The sequence below is a fragment of the Melopsittacus undulatus genome, chromosome 7, assembly GCF_012275295.1.
Source record: "Melopsittacus undulatus isolate bMelUnd1 chromosome 7, bMelUnd1.mat.Z, whole genome shotgun sequence".
NCBI lineage: Eukaryota > Metazoa > Chordata > Aves > Psittaciformes > Psittaculidae > Melopsittacus > Melopsittacus undulatus.
This window is the reverse complement of record NC_047533.1, coordinates 58,956,478-58,983,889: the sequence shown is the minus strand read 5'-3', so window position 1 is coordinate 58,983,889 and position 27,412 is coordinate 58,956,478. Positions and strand designations below refer to the sequence as shown.

Sequence of the window (27,412 nt, the reverse complement as noted above, 5' to 3'; positions counted from 1 at the left end):
TACAAAACCCAACCTCATTTATTATAGCTTCTTATACATTAATTTTCTCAACATCCACTGGGAGAACATAATGGGGTACATGCTGCAGGAAATCACATCAGTGATTCTCTCTCCAGAGTAATCTTTTCTGCCTCAGTCTCTTCAGAACCGCATGGACAAGAAGTATAATTCAGGGCTAAGAATCCAGACTGTAGTATGGAACAAGACTAAAAAATTAATGATGTCCTGCCCTTTGCACTGTAAGCTTCCCTTTTTTTTCTGTGCACACTGCAAATTAAACAAGCTTTATAAAGAAAACACACCCTGCAGCTGCACAGACTTAATGCTAGCTGCATCGAACTTAACAAAAGGCCACTTCTTCACTTAAAAAAGAAATACATGTATACACACAACTATTTTACATATATGTAGAAGAAAGCTGCCTAATAAATTCAATGGAAAAATAAATGTAAAGGCTTTTTATAAAACTGACACTATATTATTTTCCCTCTAATGAAAATATTTATGAGAGAAAGACAGAGAAACACACATACCTAACATCTAGTGTGTGTCTAAATCCTGAAAACAACATAGTATTGCTAAACAGTTAGTTGCTAGTGTTTAAAGGACCTGCAGTCCCAGCTTATAGCCTCTGCTCCTCTGACTGTGTATGCTGATGACCATTTTGCACTGGTTTTGCTGACTGCAAGTTTCCACAGTAGTTTACAACCAGGCAGGGAAACAAAACAGGGCTAAATCCGACCTTCACTGAATTAAATTGAGACTATTCCACTGCCTTTATTTGGACTGAATGTTACATAAAAAAACTGATTTTCTGTCAAAGCAGTGGCCACCCAGCAGTAACAGCTAACTAACCAATGAACAAACCATGGAACCCATATGGCAGTTCCTCCATCACCCAGCTTGGATAAGTCATAAGAAATGGACATTGCTTTTTGAAGCAGCCAGGGAAAAACATACCACAGTCTGCTTCTGCAGGAAACTTCTGTCATATATATACACTTTGTTTCTCACTGTATCTTCATTTAACCTTACTCATACATTCAAGCTGGTGCAAAACTATACTGAGAGGCAGTTTCCACAGTTGCACCCTTTAAGCTGCAGCATCAGACCAGATCAAACTTGCAGTAGAAGTCTCTTTTCAACATGTTTCTGGATCAATGCAATATTGGCCATTATGGGAAAAAGTGGAACACACAGCAGATGTAAGATAAAGTGAAAAATACATGGCTGTCAGCTGCTGACAACTGCCACAGAGTTATCTGCTTCCAATACTCATCCTCTCCATTCAAAATAAAGACACATAGTAACCTTGTTAATATGAAAATATTAGCTAGTGATATTTCCAATGGCAAAACCATACCTCTGATCCATAGTGTCTGAAAATGTTCACAGAGACACTGTGTATCAAAAAACCTTCAGGTTACAACTGCGGACTGAATGCATGCCCTTGTTACAAAGAGATGCACATGGATTTTGTTACACTATCCAACCGAGTTCTGCTGTAGGGTTTTATAGCCTTCAAGGAATATTTTGTTTGTCACAACTCTTGAGTAATTGCATTTTAAGCAAAAAACAAGAGAGCAGGTTTAGCCTATGAGTCCCTATAAATACCCTGGAAGAAGAAAACATCAGAAATCCTTGTCCCAGCCTGAAAGTTCATCTGGAGGGGTTCCCTCTTCAGGTGGATAGCTGTCAAAGTAGCTGTAATCAGTTGGTCCAGACAACTAGGACATTAAAAACACAAACAGAACTTTGTTTCAGAGAGTTACTTTTGAAAATACTCCCCACTGATTACACATTATTTTTATTGCTACCGGTAGAAGAATTAAAGGCTGTGGTTGATTTCTCTCAATGGATGCAATTCCTCATTCTAAACCACCAGCAATGAAATTGTACAACAGAACAATGGCATTAGCATCCGTACACAAAACCACTCCCCAGATACTACCAAATCCTAGATTTTGTCCACAGCCCTATAAAGCCAGTAAGAAAACTGGCCACATTGCACAGTTTTGATTCAGATTTGCTTAAGACCAAATCAACACTCATGGGGTAGCTGCTCAAAGCAGACATTGGAATTATTTTTTGTTTCAAATTGTATTCTAAGTGAGTTTCAAATTCTTTACCCTCAATCTTTTTTTTTTTTTTTTTTTCATTTTAGGGCACAAAGAAATGGGCTGTTTAAAATAGGAAGCTTATTCAATGATATTCTGTAACTTGATAATAAGAGAATACAGGAATTTTCACTCTGCACAGTAATGTGAACAGTGCATTTTAATAATGTGTCCATTACTGAGGAAAATAGCTCTTTTCAATATTTGTTTCTGACCAGACACTATTTATTCTAGTAATGGTGAAAAGCTAATGCAAAGTACACAGGCAGAATAATATTTCCATTATTTAACTGAATTTAAATGATGTATCACTTGCTGTCTCTCTTTCATTCCACTAAAAATGTCGAGCTATAATAATTCAAATGCACCTTTGGGAAATTTTGCTGTCACCATCAGTTGTTTCTTTGTAGAGAAGCACTTTTATGTTAGTTAAAACATTATGATATTGAAAGTCAAAGCCAATACCTCTCTTTTTAAAGGTGATATTAATTTCCTCACTTTCAGACCATCCCAGTTAAAACCAATCAACCACCTGATTAAAAAGAAATGAGAGACAGGGAGAGACCGAGAGAAAGATTGGTTTCTGTCACTATACTATTAACAGCTGAAAAACACATGAACAAGGGCTACAAGACTGTTTTTGTCACTGCAACTTCTGTCCATGTGATAACACAGTTGTTGAAAGGAGGAAACTTGAACACTGTCATTGTCATACAAGGGAGTGGTAGCAGGGGGAGCTTCAGGACCATCAGGTGCATTGCATCTCCTCTGTATAGAGGTGCCAAAATCACAGGCAGGTTAATATACGTGTAAGCGCAGCCATGCAAAGATATGCACCCCTTTGGATTACCACCCTCTTTTAACAGTATGAGAGGAGACAAGTAGAAAAGACAAAGCACTTCTTTTACCAAACACAAATGGCAGGGCTTAGAAACAACTCGGATAAAAAGAAAAAGCAGGAAATGTTTAATCCAAAGAGGAATTTCTTCATTAGAAGAGAGAAGATAAAACCCTAATATTACTCCAGAGCTCTTAACTGCCATTCTTCAGAAGCAACTATTTATTGGTTAGGAGGTCTGAAAGATGCTGAACTGCCATCAATTTCTCTGAGTACTGAGTTAAACTCCTACATGGACAACCCGCAACAAAACCAGTAAATAATAAGATGTTTCAGATAATCATGCTGAGGATTTATATTTATATTGTTGCCTTCCCTAGTCACAGATACACTCAGTAGCAAGAGAGATTGCTCCGATGCAATCTGCCTGGAAGTGCCTGGAGCTTTATGGGTTCCCTGGACAAATTAAACCCCAAATTTTCTTGGCAGACTCTTTCACTTACCTATGCTTCTTAATGTCATTAATTCCATTCCTCAGGTTGCCTAATCTTTCTGTAGGGTTTTGCCTTAAAAAAAGAAAAAAAGGATTATTATTTTTTAAAATATTCTCTTACTTTTTTTAAAGAGCATTTATAGGTCCTAACTGCTGGCATTTAAGTTACACAGGGATGAAGCTTGCACACAACATGTGGTTTTACGAGGAGACATAATGAGGTGTTGCTCAGTACTCCTTTCTTTTGAGGATGGAGAAACCTTCCAGGAAGCCAAAGTGGTGTCACTATGCTGTGAGCAGCACAGTGAGAAATCAACTGGTTGAATTTTAGTTGCACAACTCCTTTTTCTTGGCCAGCAGATCTGGTCGTGAGTTACAAAGGATGCAGATCAAAATTGGCACTTACAAAGATCCTTTCAATCCCACTGCATAACCACGGTGTATACTGTTTCTCAAGCCATGGATGAAATTCCACTGAAGCTGGGGTTTCAAGGGCAGCAGTACTGACAGCCACAGGTTATGCATGCTGCTATACACTAATGCTTCTGATTTATGCTGTCCCTTTTGAAATACCACCTTTTGGCACATTTTCAAGCAGGCTTAAGTCAATCTTTTAAGCATCCTACCCTTTCTGAAGGAGTTACATGCCTAAGTCATTTTGGGAGCAATTTTCAAAACACAGTGTTTGATAATAAAGTGAAATTCTTTATCTCTTTCCTCAGCCCGGTCTTAACAATTTTCCCCTAAGATATGTTTCAAAAATAATTCACAGGTACAGAGAAAGCCCAGAGCATACATTTGCAGATGATACCTCTGCAGACTATGAGGTGTGACAAACAGTCAGACGCATGCAAGTGCACCGAATATAATCAGAACAGACTATGCTAGGCATCATAACAATTGCAAATGAAGTTGTCAGGAATTCAACACTCTAGACTGAATCTTAAATCATTCCATCTATCCATACCCAGGCTCTGCCACAAAGTGCACCTCCTACCTGCAGAGTCTGCGGATCAAATCCTCAGGCCGCCTTGTTATTACCTTAGGAAAATCCAGCTTTTCAATGCCTTTGAGAATCAAATTATATGTCGTCATTTGATCAGCCCCAGAGAAAGGTGGGCTAGAAAAAGAAAGCAACACTGATAAATGAGATGGCTGGCAAGAGCAGATGTGGCCATTTCTCATCAAAGCATATATTTGAGAACATGGAAAAAAACCCACCTCCCTAGTTTTACAACCTTCAGCTTTTCAGTCTGTTTAAGACATTAGAAAGGTTTGAAGCTGAGAAGTTGCTTGTAGGTACTAGGGAAAATGCATGATTATACGTGTCTCTCTGAAATAGACTGCTAGCCTAACTCAGAGAAACTTCATGTTGCACTACTGCTGAACATTTATAAAGAGTTGACATGGAAGTGTGCATGGAGGCAAAGAATGAGCCCTGCTTATAGCTCATCAACCCCACTGTATCCCATCATCTACTAACAAGGAACAGAACAATCTGCTGTCAGCTGGTCGTCACAGGAAACATCATCATCAGGTAAAGGAACTATACACCAGCCACTTATAGCCATTCTTTGGCTCCTTCCTTGGATGGGTAAACCAGAATTGAGTATATGTCCTACGCTTTGTGGTGTTTCTGAAATGATGGAAAACATGCATAAGAGGCAGTAAGAAGTATTTTGCAAGTCATTCTTGTTTGCTGATGGAAAAACCCTAAACTGTTTATTTGAAAAATAAATAAATTAGAAAAAAATTCTAAAAACAAACAAATGAGATAAAAACTTGAAACAGGTGGCACTTACCTGCCAGTAAGGAGTTCATACACAAGAATCCCAAGGGACCAAAAATCCACACTGAAGTCATGGCCCTTACTCAGAATGACTTCAGGGGCAACATACTCAGGGGTTCCACAAAACGTCCAGGTTTTCTGCCCTGATCCAATCTTCTTTGCAAATCCAAAATCAACCTGATCAAAATCAACATACGCTGCATAATGCAGAGGTGTTTTGCACTGGGAAACCTTAGGTCTTAATTGCTTCCTCACCTCCTGAAAAGATCTCAAGAATTGCCAGTGTACAGCTAAAACAATTACACAGTGTTGTGAAGGAGAAAGAAGTAATTCCACTGGATTGCTGGATATTACAGAACAGATTCATTTATTCTCATGAGTAATCTCCTGAATTATTTTTCTTTTGGGTAGAACAATCTATGCTTTCCTTGAGGACTCATGATTTACAGCCCATAGAAAATGGCTCATTGTCCTCAGAGCGGCTATTTCAAGCTCTTTGAAGGATATTCTCTTTGCACTTTCCATGGTAGAACCTATGATCGCTTAAGGCTGGACAGGAAGGTGATCCTGCACCTGGGAAATGTGGTTCCTGCCTTTACATTAAGATTGGCTGCTGGGAGAAATAATTTTTGCTGTTGCTGTGACAAGAGCTCTTGGAGGCTGCAAATCCCATTTGTCTATGGCTTGCAAGGCCTTTGTTTCTTACTGTGCAATGAGTAGCCTGCCCTCTTTTCCAATGAAGTATAAGGGTTATTAAACTCTGGTATCCTGATACTACAATTACATGCTATCTATTTTTATCCCTGTGCAAGGGAACAGGATACAGGCACAAAAGGATAACATTACAAAAGGATTATATCTTACCAGTTTTATATATCCTTCAGCATCCAAAATTAAATTTTCTGGCTTCAGGTCCCTGTAGATAATCCCTATGTGATGGAGATAGTCAAAAGCCTCTGTTACACACCCAACACAGAACTTCGTAGTGGCTTCATCAAAGCTGCCTCTGGAACAGAAATAATCACTATCCTTGCAGACCATTAACTTCTAAAAAGGCCCCGCTCATTAATGCCATCACATACATACACCCAGAACATTAAGAGCTTTTTTGCACTGACATTCAGTACATCATTCTTATAGTTGAAAGCTGAACTAAATGTCTTTTTATCAGCTTTTGAATACAGAACCGACTCAGTACACATATGGAGCTGACTGGTAATTTTAAAGGACAAAATTCCACTTTGTTTGCCATTACCTGTCTCTCAGCAAGCTCCACAATTCCCCTCCAAGGCAAGCCTCCAGTAGCATGTACACATACTTACTATCTTTGAATGTGCGATATAGTCTGTAAAGCAAAGTAAAACACAAGACTTCAATGTCTCTTCTCCAGAACTCAGATATGCCAACCTTCATTCTTAATAACGCTGCCCCATGGATCAACTGGGGGTCAGCTTTCACCATGGGAATCTTATGTTCAACTTACTTTACAATAAATGGAGAACATATCTGCTCGAGGATTTTCTTCTCAGAATAGATATGTTCTTGTTGTTTGGTGTCCACTACGTGTTTCTTCTTTATACGCTTCATAGCAAAAGCCATGTTCTCATTTTTCACTTTAACCTGTGAATAAAAATGATGAGTACATGTGAGAAAAAGAAAGGATACTTTACCGATCTGTTCTCAATAGATACAGTGATATACATCTTTTTCACCACAGCATAGGACTGAAATTGATGACTGTAATGAGGAACAAATGCCAGATTTTCTACAGAACTGTTCTGTATGATTTTAAGTCAAGTCAAGCATCAAATCTTTTCAGTGTGCCAGTGGCAACTTGTAAACTGAAATAATCTCTGTGGTCATTTTATGTATACAAAATAGCAGCAGTTTGGATAGGTGCTACATTTTAAAGATCCTAATTTCAATTTAAGATTTCTAAACAGTAGCATAATACAAAAGAACAAAAAGCAGGAGCAGTTTATGAAGAATGTTTATAAGTAATTTTGCATTATACTGAAATATTATCCAGTATGCAATAAAAAGATGGAAGTTAAAACAGAGCTTCCAAGAATCCACAGAAACAGCTATCAATGTTCTTCAACTGGCTGAGAATTCAAGTCTTAGCTTCCCATTCAGGTGATGCTGTAGAATTTCCAAGCTGGCATTCAATCAGTGTGGAAACTTGTTTTGTGAAGCATGAATCAAAACAAAACAATTGATGGTCAAACTACTGTAAAGGATTATTGACTTCACTAAAATCGCAGTTGCCTTTAATTTGCCATTACTTTCAGCAGCCTGCAGAAGAAGAGTTTTTCTTCATGCTCTCCCTTAACTTTGCTACTCAGCCAGAGAAGAGTTGAATCTGAGAAATTAGTGTAATTAGGCTCTTGACGTCCTAGAAACACAGTTGTTCGTGCTGTTGAATACAAGTCAAAAGGGCCAGTACAAATTGTTGGAAATTTCAAAGTCAATGCACCTCAGAAGCTAGATTACATTGGTTATAGTTGCTGTGGGGCATACCAAAGTAATTCTAACAGCACAGATTATGTCATGCTGGAGATTATTTCAGGTCCAGACAACATCTTGGGAAAAGGCTTGCAATTCAGGGAACACAATGCAGGTAGGCACATCGGCAAACCTCACACACAAAACCTAATGAATATATGTCTAGTGGCCAGGAAGATACTTCCAACAGCACGAGATGAAGGCAAGCAAGAATGGATTTGTTTTCCTTTGAACACTGAAGTTCACAAAGATTTTTTAAACTATGCATTGCTTTATATAGAATAACCTCTGTCTGAGACCCAAGTATTGAGAATATTAAAATCTTTCCTATTTCTCAGCAGTTAATCATTAAGACAGAGAACTACTTGAATATGTTTAAAACAAACTCTTACAAGCTCAACCCTTCCGAACCCACCAACACCCAGAGTTGTGATAACTTCTAAATTCTGGAATGGGGAAGGAGGGAACTGGGCTACTTTTTCCTTCAGCTCTATCATCTCCAAAGACACGTCTTTGGCCAGCTGTCCACAGAAGGATCTTCCTCTGCATTAAGAAAATTGGCATAGGTTAGTGCTTTCCTTGCCAGCAACCTGTATCACAGTACTCTAATACTCCTATTAAAAAATAAAAGAAAAACCTTCTTAATTCCTCACAGAAACTTAATATTATTTTATGCAGAAGCACTTTCTCTCTGGACATTCTATTGAAGTAAATTAGAAACAAAATGCTACTGAAGTCCACTGAGTACAATCAATGGTATTTAGGTTGATTAGGTTCCTAATTACAGTCAGCTACAAAACCTGAGGCACTACAAGTTGGAGAACCAATTTCTGCAGGAGTGTGTACCAGTTCCAGTAGAATGATCAGAAATAAAAATGCACCTATATCTGTAAATAGAAGAAAATCATACTCTGCTAATATCCCAGTAGTGCTCAGGTTGAACTCGGAGGCAGATAAAACTACAAATGCAGTCCAGAGCTAAAAGCAAATGTTTAAAAGCACCAGTGCTACACTGAAACATTAAACATAAATGGTTTCTTTTATGTCTGCTTATTTCTATTTGAAATAGCAATTAGTCTTTTGTACAGTAACACAGTTTCTTTAACTTAATCGGGAGTTGGCCTTTAGGGGTTTTGCCAGCCAAAGAATTTACAATCAAAATGCAAGAAATTATTTGAGCACATTTTCACTTCTTTTTTGTGCTCAGTTTTCATGTGATAGAGTGAATTCTTGGTTTACAGTCAATAGACTGAGATTATAAGCAATTTTTGTTTTGGAAAAGAAAGAAATTATTGGACTCCATAAGCATATCCAATTAGTATTATATTGATTGCTTTTATTCCTAGGGCCCTATCTCTATCAACTACCATCCATGATTTTACCTACATATCTATCACTCTTTTTTTATGATTACCTACTGAAGATGTGCCTAACAAATTATCTGACTTACTTTGCATGTCGCTTTTCATCAGCACGGGTCAGATTAGCCACATAACCTTCCAGATAAGTTTGGAGCTCCTCGTAGGTTCCAACAGTTTGATTAAATGTCCTAAAACCCCAAACAAAACAGTATAAACCACTGAACATACAGTGGAAAGACAAAAACCCCAGTATTTGTGCTGCTGCACCAAGGCTTTACATTGCTTGTAAGTCACGACCCAGAATGAGCTTTACACTATCACTCTGACAATACAAATTCTAAGAGCTTTGAAGAGGCAGTAACCAGCTGAAGTACCAAGTCTGGTTTATTGAAGTGTAGGGGGACAAAGTACCTGATTTCCTCAGGTCATTTCTTGTTATGTTTAAATAATTCAGATCAGGCTGTGTGTACTTTGACTTCCACATGCTTATTAAATGTGGTTTCAACATCCCTATCACAGGAACCAGGTTGGCATGAGTCCACACTATCAGTCCTTCCATTCCAAAGGATACAGCACTGCATACCTAGGGCTCAAGTGATTGAAAACATCTCTGCCTCTTCATAGATAAGTAACAGTAGACTTAGAACGGCACTAACAACAATCATCTAGTTCAACTGCCTTACTGACTGGTTATGCTGTGTTTGACACACCTCAGGATGCGGTTTGCCCTCTTGGCTGTCAAGACACATTGCTGACTCACCCTGAGCCTGCTGTCAGCCAGCACCCCCAGACCTGGTTCTCCAGGGCTGCTCTCCAGCCACTCCTCTCCCAGCCTATACTTGTGCCTGGAATTACTCCATCCCAGGTAAAGAATCTGGCACTTGGACTTGTAAAACTTCATGTCATTAAGGACTGTCCAATGCTCCAGTCTATGTAGATTCCCCCTGCAAGGCATTTTGTCCCTCAAGAAAGTCAACAGCACCTCCCAGTTCAGTATCATCGTACCATCACAAACTTGCTAATGGTGCATTTATCTCCTGCATCCAGACTATTGATAAAGATACCAAACAGAACTGGCCTTAGATTGACCCCTGAGGAGCACTGCTGGTGACCAGTCAGATGTAACACAACTCACTACAACGCTTTGAGCCCTGTCAATTAGCCAGTTCCTCACCCAGTGCACTGTGAACCTGCTCATCACACAGTTGGACAACTTGTCCAAAAGGATGCTGAGAGGGACAGCATCAAAAGCCCTACTAAAATCCAGAAAAACTACACCCACTGCCTTCCGTTCATCCAAATGCACCAGCTTCGGTATGCTTCTCTGCAACCTATTTAAACAGGCTAAAGAAAAGAAGATGACAATGCATTCACAGATCAAGATGCCATTTCCTAAGCAGGGATAGAATCTTGGCTCTCAGTAGGAGCCCTTCTGGGATTCAGCAAGGAAAAGCATGGTGGCTGTCCACATTTCAGGTAATCATCCATACAGCTAGCTTTGAGAAATACAGGTTTTTGTTTCACTTTCCACTGGAAGCTTCTTTTCTTTTATCTTCTGTCTGCTCCATTCTTTTCCACTTTAGGAAGTGTAAAATTCCTGATAAAACCAGGCATTTGTTTACATGTCCTGCTCAGCAAAAGGACATCCCAGAACCAGGGAATGCAGGTGATTTTGATGTTCCCTGAGCCAATGAATAGTACTTAACAAATGTGAAACCTCAGCACCACAAGGAGAGAAAGAAAAAAGTAACTCTGAACTGCTCTGAGCTTCTGTGCTCCTGCACCTTCTGTCAGCCTCTCTTCACAAAGTCTTTGTCTAAAGCATAGCCACAGCTCAGTATCACAAAAGCATAACCACTCATTCAGTAGTCATTTAAGAAAACATTGTGATTATGCTTACAGCGAAGTCACATCTTACTGTTAACTTTCTGAAAGAGAATGCAGATCTTTCATTAAACAGTAGCACAGTACTTACTCTCTATCTATAACGAGGCACTCCACATTGTATTCATCTGCAATAACATTTGCTGATCTGACATCATCACTAGAAATTGAAACAGAAGAATTCAGAAGCATACAAAAATCCTCAAAGCATCACACACTGTACTCATGGAGGGTCACATCTTCTATAGGTGAAACTCCTCAAAGGCCTCTGCAGCCTGTATCCAGGTTAGTATTACTGAACCAAGTACATAATTATAGCATTTTACTAGCCGTTCTTATTGTCTAGCACATTTGTTTTCCAGTTTCAGTAGGGTTTGGATCATGACTTCCTTTAGCAACTTTCCAAGAATTTAGGATGAGCTGTAATTAGCATTACATTTATGATGATCTCAATTACATGAGATGTAACTAGCATTACAGCTTACCTTTCCTGAGATGTAATTAGCATTACATCTAGTAGTATATCAGGATTTACTACTCACTTCTGAAATAATTCTCAGATATAAAACAACTTAAATACCTAACGATCCCTACACAATTACTCACATAAACATGTGCTATATATTTGAACCTATCTTCTCTCTACTCCTTTTCGCTATTTCTTACTATCATGAGCATCATCATGGAAACAACACCTCAGTCCAGTAATTATGGTACCTATCTGTACTAGGAGTCACATAGAGCCTGGCATAAGGTTTCGTCACAGCTTTTACTGAAATATAAACTATAAGCAACAGTACAGAGAGGGCCAGCATTCAGCTTTTTCAGGGAAAACCAAAGGTAGATGACAGTGTGTATGTTCAAATTCTCTCTACAAAAACCAAAACATTAAGACAAATTCAGTCATTGCCTTCATCTGCTGACATTACAATCAAAGCAAAGATTATATTAAAAACAGCCATGAGCTGTAGAATCTGACACATAGTGATAAGTCATTTGAAACACTATACATCATGAATCAGACAATGTGAACTAACCTAATCAGAGCCTTTTCTCCAAAGTAATCTCCTTTATGGAGATTTTTAATCAGCTGAGGCTGCGAGTGATCTGGAGTACTCTGGGTAACTATTACCTGGAAAGTACAGGAACAAAAAATTAGCAAGGAAAGTTTCCAAGTATTGCATGGTTTCCCCTTCCCTTCTGAGTATTTCATAAATGTATTAAACTCAGTAATGATGCAGAAAGAGTTACAAATGCATATAATTACTCCCTCCTCACAAAAATTAAAGCCATCAAACATTCTATGATCTCTGATTTTTGCTGAGATGGAAAAATTAATATATTTATTACTGCCCACTCCCCAACATTTTCTCCTCTTATCTTTTAAACCAGAGCAAAATAAATTGCATTTTAATGAAAAACTGAAAAGTGCTTCAGTTCCCACATGGGCAGGCATCATATGAGCTTTTTGTCTTCTCAGCTAAAAATACAGCCTCCACAAACATTAACTCACATTTCTTGTCATTAAATTCCACTTCCACAGTAGCACACATTCTGCTGATGCCACAAACCAAATCAGAGTATCTTCAGACACAGACATGTTTTGGAAACTCAAAAACCCAACTGGAAGTTTATTGATGAAAATTCTGATTTGATTCTTTAGAGTCCTGTGTTTGCCTCCAATCTAACAGCTGATGGATAAAGGCTGTTGCCTTACTCTTCTGGGAGAAGGAATAGACCCTGAGTCACCTAGAAGGCCATTCTCCATTTAACCTAGGACTCCATTATTTCTTAGACATTTCACAGGTCTATAGCTTGCCCATTGGATACTGAAACGTTCAGGAGCAGACATAGGACCAAACCTCATTTACAAAATATAAACTTTACATCTCTGTGTCAGTATCATGATGCTTCAGGACATACTTCAATTACATTATAATTAGAACAGTATAACATGGGTTCATTGTGAAAATTAGGCTCCCTGAATCTCTGAAATACTGCTCCAGGCTTTTATCACAGTGCTGTGAACTTAAGAGCATCCACAAATACTCTCTGCACAGATTTTACTATAACCAAAGACCACATCCTTCAAAGTAGCTTTTGAAATACAGATGTCAATGCTACTTTGTAAGCTAGGTTTATTACATCTTACCTTTCCTTTTGCTATTATGAAGAAGGTATTGCCTTCTTCTCCTTCCCGAATAACATAATCTCCCTTGTCATAGTACTCCTATTGTGGAAGGAGGGGAAGAGAGAGACAATATTGTTCAATACATGATTAGCCTCTTTGAAAATTCTGATTACTATGCAGAGTTCTTAACACATCTGGATGTTACAGTGATTTTCAACTTCCTATCTCCTGCATATGGTGCATTCCATAATATGCAATCATTCCCCTAAATAAAACACAGTGGCCAATCTATAACATATCTTCATGCAACAGCATGTTGTTTGTTAAAAAACATATTAACACTGGTGTCATCCTTATGAAGTAGGGGCAAATGAGGGAAAAAAACCCCAAAATAAAAAGCTCTTAAAAGAGTTGTAGATCAAAATCCCGTTTACAAAAGTAATTCTGGGCTTGACACCTCAGTGGCAATGCCTAAGTCATCTATTGCAAGCTACAAAAGCATCAACTTTTCTGTGTCTGCCAAGGAATCCTGCTTTCATTGTTAAACTTTCAATCAAGCATTTTTCCATATTAACTTTCAGCTTTGTAATCTGTTTCTCATAAATATTCCTCATTTTTCTTCTCCTCAAAGTGTTTCATCTTAATGAAAGCTAGATTATAGATCCTCTTGTCTACATGCTTGGTTTCTTCCATGTCAAAGATATAACTAGCTTTTACACCACTAAATGTTGTTATTTGCTGCCAACCTGGAATTCCCCTCCAACCACTCCAAACCACTGTCATATTAAAAAAAAACTTGGTTGTTTTTTCATTTTGTTTTTACTTATTTATTCTTTGTTATTTTGAAAGCTTACTGAACACTATTCAGAAAAACATAGCAGTCTCTTACCACCTCCAGGCAGTCTATGATCTTGGTCAACTTCTCCTCAGGCAAGTTTTTCAGCAAGGACACACTTTCAGAAAACAGAAATGCAAAGCAAAACCAACCAAACAACAAAAGTAGCTGTCATTAACACTGTTTTAATGATCTCATCTATACCACTTCAGTACTAAATAGACAAGTACTAAAAGAGAATCCAACCACAGTGATGATTTAGTGAACTTGCTGGTGAGAAAGCAAAACAATTCCCGTCCTAAGCACTCAGCCCTGTAAAACTTAGGAAATCATAGAACTTTCCAGCCACCCAGGCTCAGCTAAGGAGTATTTATAGAAATCAAAGGTGGAGATGGATGCAAAAATACACACGACATTCTCTGCATGGCCAGGCCTGAGGTCTTGATTTGAAGCCAAAACAGAATGGTAATTCTTTGTTAAAGAAAGAAAATATGAAATCAGCTGATTATGGTTTGGAACCTCTAATTTGACCTTCTTTTTAAGGAAAAGCACTGTACTACTCTATGTTCCCTACAGGAGGGAGAATTATTCTACTCTGCAGATTTGCTAGTAACTTATATTGGTTCATAAATTGAGAGACATGCAGTTCTCATATTCAAGTCTCCAAGGGATGAATATTGCTTAATGTACTCCAGCAGCAAATTAACTTCTACCTGGAGGATTTATTTAATTCTATTTATTTAATTCTATTTATTTAATATATTGTTTTAACTTCTAGCCATGTAACCTTCCCATACATTTGTTCCATTACTTAAAAGCATTCAAGAGCCTATTGCTGTTTCCTAATGTAAATAGGATAAGAGCAATCAAAATGAGAGAAAAGATTTCATGATTCTTCAAAAGAAAAATCAAGAGAGGCAAGTATTGAGGCTTTTGAGGCCCTTTGCATTATGAGCACTTCTTTCTCTTCGTAGGGCAGACTCTATATTGTACACCTTACGAAGAAGCTGAAACCAGTATTAGAAATATAAATGCATTATATTTACCTTCTAAGGAAGTTTCTGTATTGTTCTTGTCTTGTTTGTGCTGTCACTCTCATGATATTTTGAAACACTTCCCTGTCCAATGCCCATGTTTTAACACTGGTGATTGCTTAAGAAAACAAAACCCAACAACAAAATCAACAATGCTTCTGAATAATGTGATGGAAGATATCACAGTATCAGGTCACTGTACTAGGCAGACTAGCTCTTTCAAAATGCCCAAGGCCAAGTTTTAGAGTGTATAGCACCTACTGCAATCAGATCTGTGAAAGAATTCAGCTTCCACTTAAACAATGCCCACTGAAGTAAGGCATAGGTTTCCAAATGGCTTCTCCACGCAGTACTTTCCATGCAACTCCACAGGCTGAGTAACCTTGAAAACCTAGCCATTTATTACCAGCACACAGGGCTGAATACTTCTAAAGATCTACTTGTAATCATGGACAGTCACTGCACCCAAAAGCTGTAATGTAATCTGCAAATGAGCTTATTTGAAAGAAAGAAAAACTTGGATAAATTTTTTATCATTTATCAGATAAATGTTGAATAATGTCTTGGACCCATTTCTAACTCACATTACACGCAAAGTTTGTGAGATATGCAGTAAGATAGAAATAACAAAGGTCAAGAAATACATTTCATTTAATCCTGTAATCCTCACACAGTTTTCCTCCAATGTAGCCATTTTGTAAGGGAATAATCAAAACATTAATCATTATCTTTTGAGGGGTAATCAAAATATTAATACAGTAAGCATGCATAAGATCCAGCATCAGAGGTGCAATCACTAAGCAGCCTCTATGTGCAATCACTGGCACAACAGAACACATTGCATTTTTTAATTTAAGCAAAATAAGATTATTCTCTTCAATTTAATATCTTATTTTAAAAGACGCTACACCATATTCAACAATTTTCCTTCTGTCATAAGAAGGAACAAAGCTGTTTTCTCTGTGATAGAGGAAAGCTACAGAGAAAAATAAAGCAATTGATCTCCTCAATTTATCATGCACACAGAATACAGGAAAGAAAAATGCCAGGTTTAAAATGATGCACAGTCATTGCTCTTTGTACTTAACCCTGAAATACACATATGCTCTCAACAGCCATTTATCAAAATAACTCGAAAATGGTTTTGGATGTTGGAAGGGAGAACAAAGGTATTGCTTTGGTTTTGTTTTTATCCTAAATGACATCTTTCAATTTACTTCGCATGAAGAAAATATGGCAAGTACCCAAGCTATCGTGGATGCTTTTCCTGTATCTTGCACCTTAACTAATGAAAACAATTATACAGCTAGAAAAGCACATGCAGTTTCAAAAATGAGACAGAGAAATTCATATACACAGGAGTAAATCACATTCCCAGTTTCAAATACAGCTACTGAATGTAAACATGCTGCTGTATAGCAGCACCCATTGAAATGCTGTGTCTGAATCAGTGCTTTTGATCTCACTGAGGGGCCTTAGCAGCCCCTTAGCTTGTGGCCTCCAGATGCAACTCTATGTTATCCTGCTCTTGCAGGGGGGTTGGACTAGATGATCTTTTGAGGTCCCTTCCAACCCTTGGGATTCTGTGATTCTGTGAAGTCCTTCACTTATCAGTTTTCAAAGACTGCAGGCAAAGAGCATCTCTTGATCCAGTATCAAGAAAGAGTTTTCACGTATGCATTTACTAGTCATTTATGGCATTGTACTGCTCTTCCTTCACAACAAGAAATACAGGAAAGCTACTGGGGAGAGGCAGGTTTCTGCAGGGATTTTAAGTAATCAAACACAGTTTCCTGTCCATAATTGGATAATTCTTGTCCTACCTCAAAACCAATTAATGTTAACAAAGGTCTAAAGTAGCATGACATCTTACTATGCAGAAACACTACTTTATAATGCTAATACTATACAGCAAGAAAAACAGGAAAATAGGGAACACATTCAAGTAGATCAGTGTGCTAGTAAGAAAAATAATCACATTATTGATGCTACTCTTTTTATCAGGCAACAATAAAAACAGATTAGATGTAATAATTCCCATCTGCACAGCCATCAATGATTAAGTGCTTAAACTGGGAACAGGAAGAAAGATGAGGAGCTTTTAAAGCAAACAATTTGTTTTATTCAATTTGCTCATTTTTAAGTCAACATGAACTCTTCATTCTTACTGATGGTTCAAAGTTCCTTCAGATTTAGGCAGGAAAAGAAATTAGCCTTTAAGCACAATTTTTATGGAATGGTAGAGAGTGGGTAAATTAAGATTTTTATCATATTTGGTCACTTCCTGGTGTGTCACAGAATAATTCTGGCAGGTTAGAAAATTAATTAAAGGGTACTTAGTGGATGAATACCCAGTTTTATGCAGGAAGAGGCATACATGTGTCAGAGCAACACTTAACAACTCCATCCTGGTCTGCTGGTGAACACAAAACAAAATCCAGTATTTGTCTCAGAGATGCAGCACATCTCACTTGAAAGTTTCACCTTTTCCACTACCACGTTTGAGATCAAACTGAAATCTCCTGAGTGCCATCTGCAAATACCAGGTGCAAGTGAATATTGGTAAGACTCAGTAACTTAATGATACATAACTAAAAGAAGTACAACAACTAGTTCCTACATACTTTATTTCCTCTGGAATTACACTTTATCTGCTCTATTAAAAACAGCACAGTTTCAAACTAACTGCAATTTCAGCATCAGAACTGCATTTGACACAAGAAAGAACATAAGAGCCAAAGACCGCCACTGCTACTGAATCATTCAGCATTAAAACATAATCCTTTCATAGCAGATAGTTTGGTACAGATCTGGCTAAACAGCAGATCTATAGATGCCTAATTGTTTATCAAAGGTCATGATAGAGACAGAATTATATTCATGGCACAGTGTTAGAGTTCCCAAGCAGAAAGAACTCAGGAAAGGAAACATGAGCTCACTGTAAATAATCAGGACATGCAGAAATGTATTCAATGAAAACTTCAAAGACAACCTGGCTATAACAAGGACCTCACAAAAATTCGCAGTAGTCTTTTTGACCAATGTTGTTATAGTAAACTTTAGGTACCTTTCACAGAGGCTGTCCGTGTGCAGTTGTATAAAATGGCTAGTTCACCAAATGCCGTCCATATGGGTATTGAGGAGAGTAGTTTATCCTGCTGAAAGACCTCCAGGCTGCCCTCTGTCAAAAATCATCAGGATAATAGGCATTAAAACTGAGCTCAACTGCATAGAGTGAAAACAAAACAATATTCTGCCTTTGCCACTCCCTGGAACAAAGGAATAGGAGCAACAATTGCAAAATAGTAGAAGTCTGTGGGGCTTTTTGGTGTTTACTTTGTTGGGATTTGAGGGTGGGAGGGATGGTTGTTTTTTGGTTTGGTTTTGGTGTTGTTTTTTTAATGTAGTGCTAATCTAGAAATCTGCTCTGGAAGGGAGGGAAAGCTGAGAGAAACCTTTCAACACTAAAAGGCCATGGAAAACAGCCCTTCTAAATCCTGATATGATAAACCTTTGCTACAACAAAATAGTCAGTACAGGTTCAGATAGCCTACTGTAGCATAGATAGACCAGTCTTAATATAGTGAACTCCTGAGGTTTGCCTGTTTATACGTGTTTATGTATATATGTGCAGAATGCAAAGGGAAGGACAAAAAAAACAAAAAAGCACATTAAATCTTCAAAAAATTGTCTTTGAGCCTTACTACAAACCTAGCAAAAGTCAAAGAAAATCTGAATTTCCTCATAGATTATGGTCCAAAAAAACCTTCTCCTAAATATGTTCTAAAAGCTTAGCCCTCTTCTCTCCAAGAGACCCAGTGACTCCTCAAAAAATGTCTCATGTGCCAGAAAAATTTCCATGTTCACAACTTCCTCATATTTTATCTGTTTTCCAAAACATTATAATTTTGTCTAGCAAGAATATGACTAACACATTACAAATCCTGTCTCCTCTTTCTCCCTGCACCATCTATGTTACCCTAACACAGTGACCATCAATCATATGAAGCAAGAAGCCAGAAGACGTGCTTTCCAAAATTCTGTCGTTTGAGATTTGAGTGTAAGCACAGTGGCAGTCAGCACAGATGACTACTGCAGTGAGATTACTTCAGACCTGCTGTCAATACTTTAGGAAAGTCTTCCTACCCAAAGGCTTTTTTGTTGTTGCAGCTCTTTTGAGAACAAAACAGACATCTAATCTTTGAGAATAAACTAAGACCTTGTCTCACAGTTTCCCCATACACAAAAAACTGGTATAAGCTCCATGAATGTTGAAAAGTAAGTTTGTTTCAGAAGTGACTTCATTATTGAAGAGCTTTCTGTATTTTAAAGTATACTTGCTCTTCATTTGGCTATAGCTACACCTGAAAGGATTTGTTGACCTCCAGGCTTTCAGAAATGAAAGAGGCCATGAAATAGCATTAAATCAAGGTTTAAGTTTCTAAGTCTCTTTTTGTTGCTCTTACTGTGTTTCATAAAACTCAGAGGTAGAACTTGCATTGCCCTCAGTACAGCCAGCAAAAATGATTTAAGAGCACAAACATCACCACTGTGGTTTCCTGCAAAGACTTCTAAACTACTTTCCACTTTCTCGCACTTGTGTGTTATATGAGTAAGCAGTATTCACCTTTGAGCACATAAATGTGATTGCCTGGCTCTCCCTGTCTGATGACATAGCTCCCTTGCTGGAAAGTCCTTTCATACATACATTCCACCATATCTCGGATCTGGTGAGGCTCCAGTCTCTTCAAGAACTGATTTTTATTCAGGGCATCTGTGATAAGTTTCTTCTCACTGGTTTTAAAAGAACAAACAAACATTCAAACAAACAAACAAAGTTTAAAGGTCCAGGATGGTTGAGGTATATTATTCACTTGGCATTCATTCCTCTCAAGATGTTTCCTCTCAGTTCTAACACTCACATGACCAGTACCACTGACAAATGTTACAACACTTGCAATAAATATGCATACCCATTAGCTTCTCTTCTCCTATGTGACCCTGCCTGCAGAAACCATTACCTTAGATGTAAAAAAGCTCCCAGTAGAAGACATGCTCCCCAGAAAGTTTTGCACTGTTTCTCACCATATTCTTTCTCCATTGCACAACTAAGATAAAGGCACTTGCTTACCTGAAGGAAAGAAATGTGAAAGGTATGCCTTTCCATACCACTGCCTCTACAGGAATGACAACTTGGTATAAAATCAGACACACTTCTCTAAAATTCCATCACATTTTTCCTAGTATCCAGCAAAAACATAACTGATGATAGTAATAAGGTTAAAGACAACACTGATGGTACTAAGACCTCATAAAGAGTTTCTCCTATGTGGTGAGGAAAGATGCAAGGAAAGAAAAGTACACGAAAAATGATTTAGCAGCTGCTGTTGTTGCTTAAGGGAATATTAGAAGACACCGGTGGTGGGAAAAACAAAACAAGTTGTACTGCTTTTAGGAATTTTTAGAGTATAATCAGAAGTAAAAATGTAATACAAGAGCTTTTGGATAAAGGTATGCAGCCATTAATACTGACCTCTTTGCTTTCTGAAATTCAGTGTTTATAGCACACTTTGGTGATGCTATAGCAAATTACAGCCACCCTGGGTTACTTTGTTAAAAAGTCTTTAGAAAAGCTTCAATCCATAAAAGACAGCGGTTGGATTTTTAAGAAGAAAATGTGGAAAATGCAAAAGTGGTTAAATCCACTAACCAACCAAGTCAAAGCTGGCTATACATACATACATACATACTGGGCAATCTATGAGTTCTGGCTGACTTGTGTATGTTCTAGGTCAAGGGCTTCCTACAAAGCAGTCTCTTGAATCCATGACAGAGTGAATGCAGTTAAACAACTGCTGCACCGATGGAGTTTTTATGGACCTACTAATTACTTTACTGCTGAAGTGAAATATAACTTCTGCCTTCAAGTCCTTTCCTTAATGTGCATGTGTAAGGAAGCTGTATAACAAAATAAACACACTAACAACTTTCTGAGGCATTTAAAGTTCACTTTTGCTTGTATTCATAAAAACAGCACAGTTACAATAAAAAATAGGTTGTATGTTATTCCTGAAGAATATCCATGAATATCCCATCCAGAGGGACCTGACAAGCTTGTGAGATGGACTGATGCCAACCTCATGAAATTTAACCTGACAAGTGCAAGGTCCTACACCTGGGTCGGAGCAATCCCAGGCACAGCTACAGGTTGGGCAAAGAAGAGATTCAGAGCAGCCCTGTGGAGAAGGACTTGTGGGTGTTAGTCAATGAGAAAATGAACATAAGCCAGCAGTGTGCATTTACAGCCCAAAAGGCCAACCGTATTCTGGGCTGCATCAAGAGGAGCATGACCAGCAGGTCAAGGGAGTTGATCCTGCCCCTCTACTCTGCTCTCGTGAGACCTCACTTGGAGTATTGTGTGCAGTTCTGGTGTCCTCAACATCAAAAGGACATGGAACTGTTGGTACAAGTCCAGAGGAGGGCCATGAGGATGATCAGGGGACTGGAGCATCTCCCATAAGAAGACAGGCTGAGAAAGTTGGGGGTGTTCAGCCTGGAGAAGAAGAGGCTGCGTGGAGACCTCATAGGAGCCTTCCAGTAATTGAAGGGGGTCTATAAGGATGCTGGTGAGGGACTCTTCATTAGGGACTGCAGTGACAGGACAAGGGGTAACAGGTTGAAACTTAAACAGGGGAAGTTTAGATTGGATGTAAGGAGGAAGTTCTTTACTGTGAGAATGGTGAGGTACTGGAACGGGTTGTCCAAGGAAGTTGTGAATGCTCCATCCCTGGCGCTGTTCAAGGCCAGGTTGGACAGAGAATTGGGTGACATGGTTTAGTGTGAGGTGTCCCTACCTATGGCAGGGGGGTTAAAACTTGATGATCTTCAGGTCCTTTCCAACCCTAACTGTTTGGAACTAGATGATCTTGAGGTTCTTTCCAATCCTAACTATTCTATGATTCTATTATTCTATGATTCTATGAATGTCGTGGTTTAAACCCAGCCACACAGCTCGTTCACTCACTCCTCCCCTTCCTCCCCCAACTCCCAGAGAGTTGGGGAAGAGAATCAAAAGAATGTAGCTCCCATCGGCTGAGATAAGAACAGTTTAATAACTAAGGTATAACACAAATTATTACTGCTACTAACACTAATAATAATGATAAAAGAAATAACAAGTGAAGAGAATAGAACACCTCACCACCCTCCAACTGATAACTCACCCCACCCCGCCTGACCGAGCACCGACTGATACCTCCTCCAGCCCCACAGTCCACTAGCCCTTCCAGGAAACTCTCAGTTACATCCTGGGCATGATGTGCTATGGTATGGAATACCTCTTTGGCTAGCCTGGGTCAGGTGTCCTGTCTCCACTTCCTCCCAGCTTTCCCTCCTCCCTGGCAGAGCATGAGGCTCAGAAAGTCCTTGGCCAGACCAAACATTTGAGCAGTAACTAAAAACACAAGTGTTATCAGCGCTGTTCCCAGTCTGAAAGTCAAAACACAGCGCTGCACCAACAACCAAGGAGAAGAAATGACTGCTACTGCTGAACCCAGGACAATAAATGAGCAATCAGTTAAGGCAATTTAAGTAGACTTACAATGTTACTAGCCATATAATGACTGAAAATAAATGTGATGAAATGAAGCAAGAAAAATAAAATCAAGTAGCTATGGTGAGGAGTGTGTTTAGAAAAAGATAACAACTCCGCTTCTGCTGAAAACAACAGGGTTATTAGAACATAAGCTCTAACTTTGTTTTCTGCTTGCTTATTTAATTCACCCTGCCCTGATCATGCATACTGCAGTAAAATACAGTAATGGCTCATAAACTGTTACTTAAAATGAGCACTAAAGCTTCTAGAACTACAGGACACTATGCTGTTTTCAAAAAATGCAGTTGGCCACAGACCAAAAGACACATGAATATCATAACCATGGCTCAGGCTCTTGAATCAGTTGCTTGCTCATTTCATGGGCAAACAGCATAGTATTTATCTTACAGTCCTGTCTTTGCTGTTTCCTCACTTTCTCCTAGACCTGCCCCACTTCTGCAAACTGCTGCTGGACATAACTAGATGTCCTGAAAGGACAAAAGATGTTTAATCCTGTACTTGAGCCAGTCACTGTCCTGATGAATACTGCTAAAAGGCCAAAAAGTGGGTGCACAACTCCACACAACTGATCTGGTGTTGACGTATTTGTTGGACCCATCACTAGTAGGATTTCATCACCTGGGGCTAGCTAGGCCATTAGCATCCTTTTCTAGGCTTTTTTCCCCTTCTTGCTGTTGGCTCTCCTGGAAATGTTAACCCTGCCCCTTTCAATATATTCCCAGTAAAACCCTAGGAATAGCACTTGACACTCTATAGAGGGCTTCTTGTGAACAGAATTGGGAATTTAGTCCCATTATGAGACAGTCATCTCATAGGTACAAGCATACAACATATACTTTACAGAACAATGCTGCCTCTTAATATATGTTTCTCCTACTAATGGGAGATTTTTGGTTATCTGCTGTCTTTGACATTGATGTCTTTTACCAGTCAAGTCTCAAGATAGTTCTTCCCCAACAAATAACTGTTGATAACAGAACTGAGTCACGATCCTTACTTGATGTAGGCAGCTTAAATTCTGAGGATGGTGATAGCATGCTCTGGAAGGACACAAAAATGGAGAACCAGGTCCTAGAGATACTGAAACACATAGATTCTGAACACTGAAAAGGGTAACAGATTAAAAAATTTTCATCTGAAAGACCTTAGAGACCTGCCTTCATATACCTTGTTCAAAATCCAAAATCTTGAGGCTTTAGTTACATTTTAATGCTCAAACTTCCATTAAGAAAAAACTTAAAACACTCAGTTTTGGAAACTGATATGGATTTATTCAGCTAGCTCAAGAGATGAAATATATACGTGAGAAAACATTCAATAACACAGACAGATCAAGAACTACTGACAGCTTCTAAAACCGTCATTAAAATAATTCATGCTGAGATACTCAAATGTGTGCCACTTAAACCCCTACTAAACGAATAGTGTAAAACTGGGCTGTTTTAAAAATGCTTCTAAAAGGGACTGGTAACACTCTAGACTCAATACAAATTCAAGAATATAGCATGGAGCTTCCCTTCCTTCTGAAGTAGCTCCTTTCACAACTGTGGAGTAATACAGGTAAGGAAACCTTCCAGCATTTGGTTGTCTCCATAGCAGGTGATGGTGGCTTAAACAAGTACAAGAGTAGCACAGGCTTTCCTGAGCAGCACAGTAGTGCTATGTGTAAAAACAGTTTTGTGGTATTTTCTTTACATCTGTTTGCTTCCGAAGTATTTGGAAGATCAAATGACCTTCCACTTGAGACAAGGAGACACAAAAGCAGAAAATGTAATCAGTTCTAAGCAATGTTAAGTTTGATGGCTTTGGAATGGAAAACAGCTGCGGTGCTTGAAGGCAGTTGACATAGTTTCAGGTGCTTAGGACTGTAGTACAAAAGGTGTAAGAAAAGCAGAATAGAAGAGCAAGACCTGGGGATGGGGAGTATCTGGGACTAGCAGATGCCCAGGATGGGCACACTTAAACTGATAAGTAGAAGGACAAGATGATTGCTATGTTAGTGGTGTTAATAAACCCATTAAGCTGTTGTAAACATCTACTGGGGAGTATCCCAGACTAACTGATGTCCAGGATCGGAGCAGCTAAACTAACCAATAAGTAGAAGGACAGGATGATTGCTATGTCTGTAATGTTAATTAAGCTGGTTATGAAGATTGTTGGGGAAAGTAAATGACCCTTAAAGGCCACCGTCACATTTTTGTATGCATGTGGGAAACTTTTTGGAAAATTATGTAATATGCCCAGTGACCATATAAGGACGGCCTGTATAGCAAAACTGGGACACACGTTAGGAGGAGCTATCCCCCTTGTCTCCCGGCACCGCAATAAAGAATACCTGCTTGTCAATTTGGAACTGCTGGCGAGTTTGTTCCTGGAGTTTTCTCCGAATCACACTATCGCGTCAAAAGATATATCTGCCCCCAAGAAGTCTGAGCAAATTCTTTCACTATTACTTGACCTGTTAGAGAAAGCATAAATTCTTCCCTCTGCGACTATAATGTATGATAATTTACAAACAGAATCACAGAGAAGCTGGAAATGGTGGGAAAGGAAGGGGAGGATGGCGTGCTAAGAGCTAAGACTGCCAATGAAGTGCATGCTTAAGTAGTCAGTTATTTCAGGGGAGTAAATATCTGAACAAATTTAGGAGTGGTGTGTTCTGAATTGTTATGAATCTATGGGAGACTCAGCAGTAACAATGACAATCTCTGAACCAGACTGTCAGAGATGAAAGGAGGGAAAAGGAAGAGAACTGCTCCTTTATCCTGTTATGTGACATTAAATCTTCTAGAGAAATAACAAAGATGGCATGTAACAAGAAAAAGAGAAAATGTTTTTAGAAGTGCTGAATGAAGAAGGAAAATTTCAAGACAGGTAATTACAAATAGAAGACTCCTAAAGCAAACAATTACTTAAACTGCCCAAGAACTTGTGATAAAATGTCAATACAATTCCTTTACTCTGAAAAAACATGGCTAGCTGAAGATTTCAGCTACTTATGGTGATGCTACAGCACACTGGTGACTCAGACAGCTTTTCTGTTTCACAAGACGGCCTCTAATGTGCAATGATGGACATAATGGAGGAGAAATCTGATAACTCTCAGGTCTGCTACAGTACAGACTCAGATTGTGCCATGAATTCTTAACAGAATGATAAAGCTCCCCACAAATCTGAGGCACTTAAGATGCTGGCTGATATCCAGATAGATTCTGGCTACCAGCATGCTAAAACAGATACTCAGGTTATGTCTATGCTGCAAAGGAAAAGAGAGTCTAAGGTATGTTGAAAGATACCAATCTGATACCTCTGTCCACAAGGTCAGCTGTGACCACAGAGCTCCACAAGCAGGTTACCACTTCTTGTCTGTGAGTTGAAGAAGTATTTTTTGCTTTTGCAGAGGCTAGAAGTGCATTCACAGAGGAACAAGTAAAACCACGTTCCTACACCATGACTGTCAGAAGCTGGGCAGGAGGGTAAGAGGAAGCTGCTAAGAGGATAATCACACTACACAAAACATTTCATATTTCGCACCAGAGTGAGTTGAAACCAGGCTGACAAACTTTGTACATAGCACAGAACTGGTGTCCATACTGCATCTGAAAGAGCTGAGCTGGGGCCACCTCCTCCTTTCTAAAGTTGTCCATGCAATGGGAATAAGAATCTGAAACTATGTGAAGGCCTCCAGCCTTCTGCTCATCAGTGTTCCAGAGTATATCTTTAGTTGCAAGTACTAGGTGAATCCAGACCTGAGAAGGGGTTTAGGTTCTGCATCGCTGGCAGTAAAGATAAATCCCAAAGAGACTTATTGTAAGAGTCTCTCCTCAACTAAAACTCAGAGGCTATCCACCACTCTTCATCTGCAGTTTGTGGGACACAGGTGATTCTTGCTTAAAGTTGCACACAAACTACCACAATGACAAAGCCTGTGTAAAAAAAGATTGATACTTTAATCTTGATTTATCACAAGGAGAAAATATTACTGTGATAATATTTATACCTCTGTAACTCAAGCATGTAATCTCCCCGAAATGAGCTCACCTGGAATCCTTTCGGACTGTTGCTTTTTCCAAGGAGAACGTAGTTTGCCTGTTCAAATCATACAGCTGTGTCGTTGGCTCTGCAGATACACCTTCCTTGGCTCCTCTTCTCCTGTCAGCAGATATTTGAATCCTTGAAGCTGCTTTAAAAGGAGAAGGCTGAAGAGAGTGCTCTCCTTGAGTACTAACAACATCCTGCAGCTTGTTCAACTGTATACACTTGCTATGAAGGTCCTTGGTGAGTTCTGCTATGACCTTAGCCTGCACAGCCAGCTGTTCCTGAAGCTCAGCAACACGACTTTGACCCTCTTGCAACTCTAGATCTTTTCTCTTCAGTTCCTTTTCCAGCTCAAGCACCCTGCTGCAAAGAATATCAACTTGCTCACTCGTCACACTGATGCCTAGCCCTGGATCCTTCAAAAACTTACGATTGCCACCACAGCCAATAGAGAGGTTTGCCACATGTCTGTCTGCTCGTCTCAGATGCTTGGGCTTCACTAATCCATTCCCCATTTTGTCCAGAGACCTGGGTGAGAAAATAAATTTGCGTTTTTATTTCATTCACCAACAAGAAAAAAAAATCATGGAATGGCAAGTAATGAATTTAGTTTTTAACTGGCAGCTGAATTTGAGATATACAACTATAGTAAACACAGTTGATTGCTTTCATCCTTTACAGCCCTGAAAATCAGAGAATGGCAAAGAGAAGAAGTAGGTCAGTGGTGGATACAAAGCAAAGGATCTGATGGTTACCACTTCTTGTTTGTGAG

The 27,412-nt window shown here is 38.9% G+C and overlaps 1 protein-coding gene across 2 annotated transcripts; it reads right to left on the bottom strand.

Moving 5' to 3' along the window:
• PRKG2 (protein kinase cGMP-dependent 2) lies at positions 1-27,412 on the bottom strand. Of its 2 annotated transcripts, XM_005146601.3 has the most exons (19): positions 27,396-27,412; positions 26,644-27,168; positions 19,615-19,781; positions 18,055-18,168; positions 15,000-15,105; positions 14,008-14,071; positions 13,140-13,217; positions 12,025-12,119; positions 11,079-11,147; positions 9,193-9,291; positions 8,135-8,285; positions 6,721-6,857; positions 6,493-6,582; positions 6,102-6,243; positions 5,251-5,414; positions 4,446-4,568; positions 3,459-3,521; positions 2,583-2,649; positions 1,632-1,727 (listed from the first exon to the last, which is right to left on the bottom strand). In XM_005146601.3, exons 2-19 carry the CDS (start codon positions 27,153-27,155, stop codon positions 1,632-1,634), a joined length of 2,337 nt encoding a protein of 778 aa, XP_005146658.2. In that variant the 5' UTR covers positions 27,156-27,168; positions 27,396-27,412. The 2 variants fall into 2 exon arrangements, with proteins under 2 accessions (XP_030902710.2, XP_005146658.2); XM_031046850.2 differs by lacking the exon at positions 2,583-2,649 and having other exon boundaries at positions 1-1,727.

Coding starts and splice junctions, on each gene's coding strand:
- PRKG2 (XM_005146601.3), bottom strand. CDS start 27,155: ATGGGGAATGGATTAGTGAAGCCCAAGCATCTGAGACGAGCAGACAGA. Junction 6,244..6,492: donor TGGAGCTTGCTGAGAGACAG/GTAATGGCAAAC, acceptor TTTCTGTTCCAG/AGGCAGCTTTGATGAAGCCA. Junction 2,650..3,458: donor AATGACATTAAGAAGCATAG/GTAAGTGAAAGA, acceptor CTTTTTAATCAG/GTGGTTGATTGGTTTTAACT.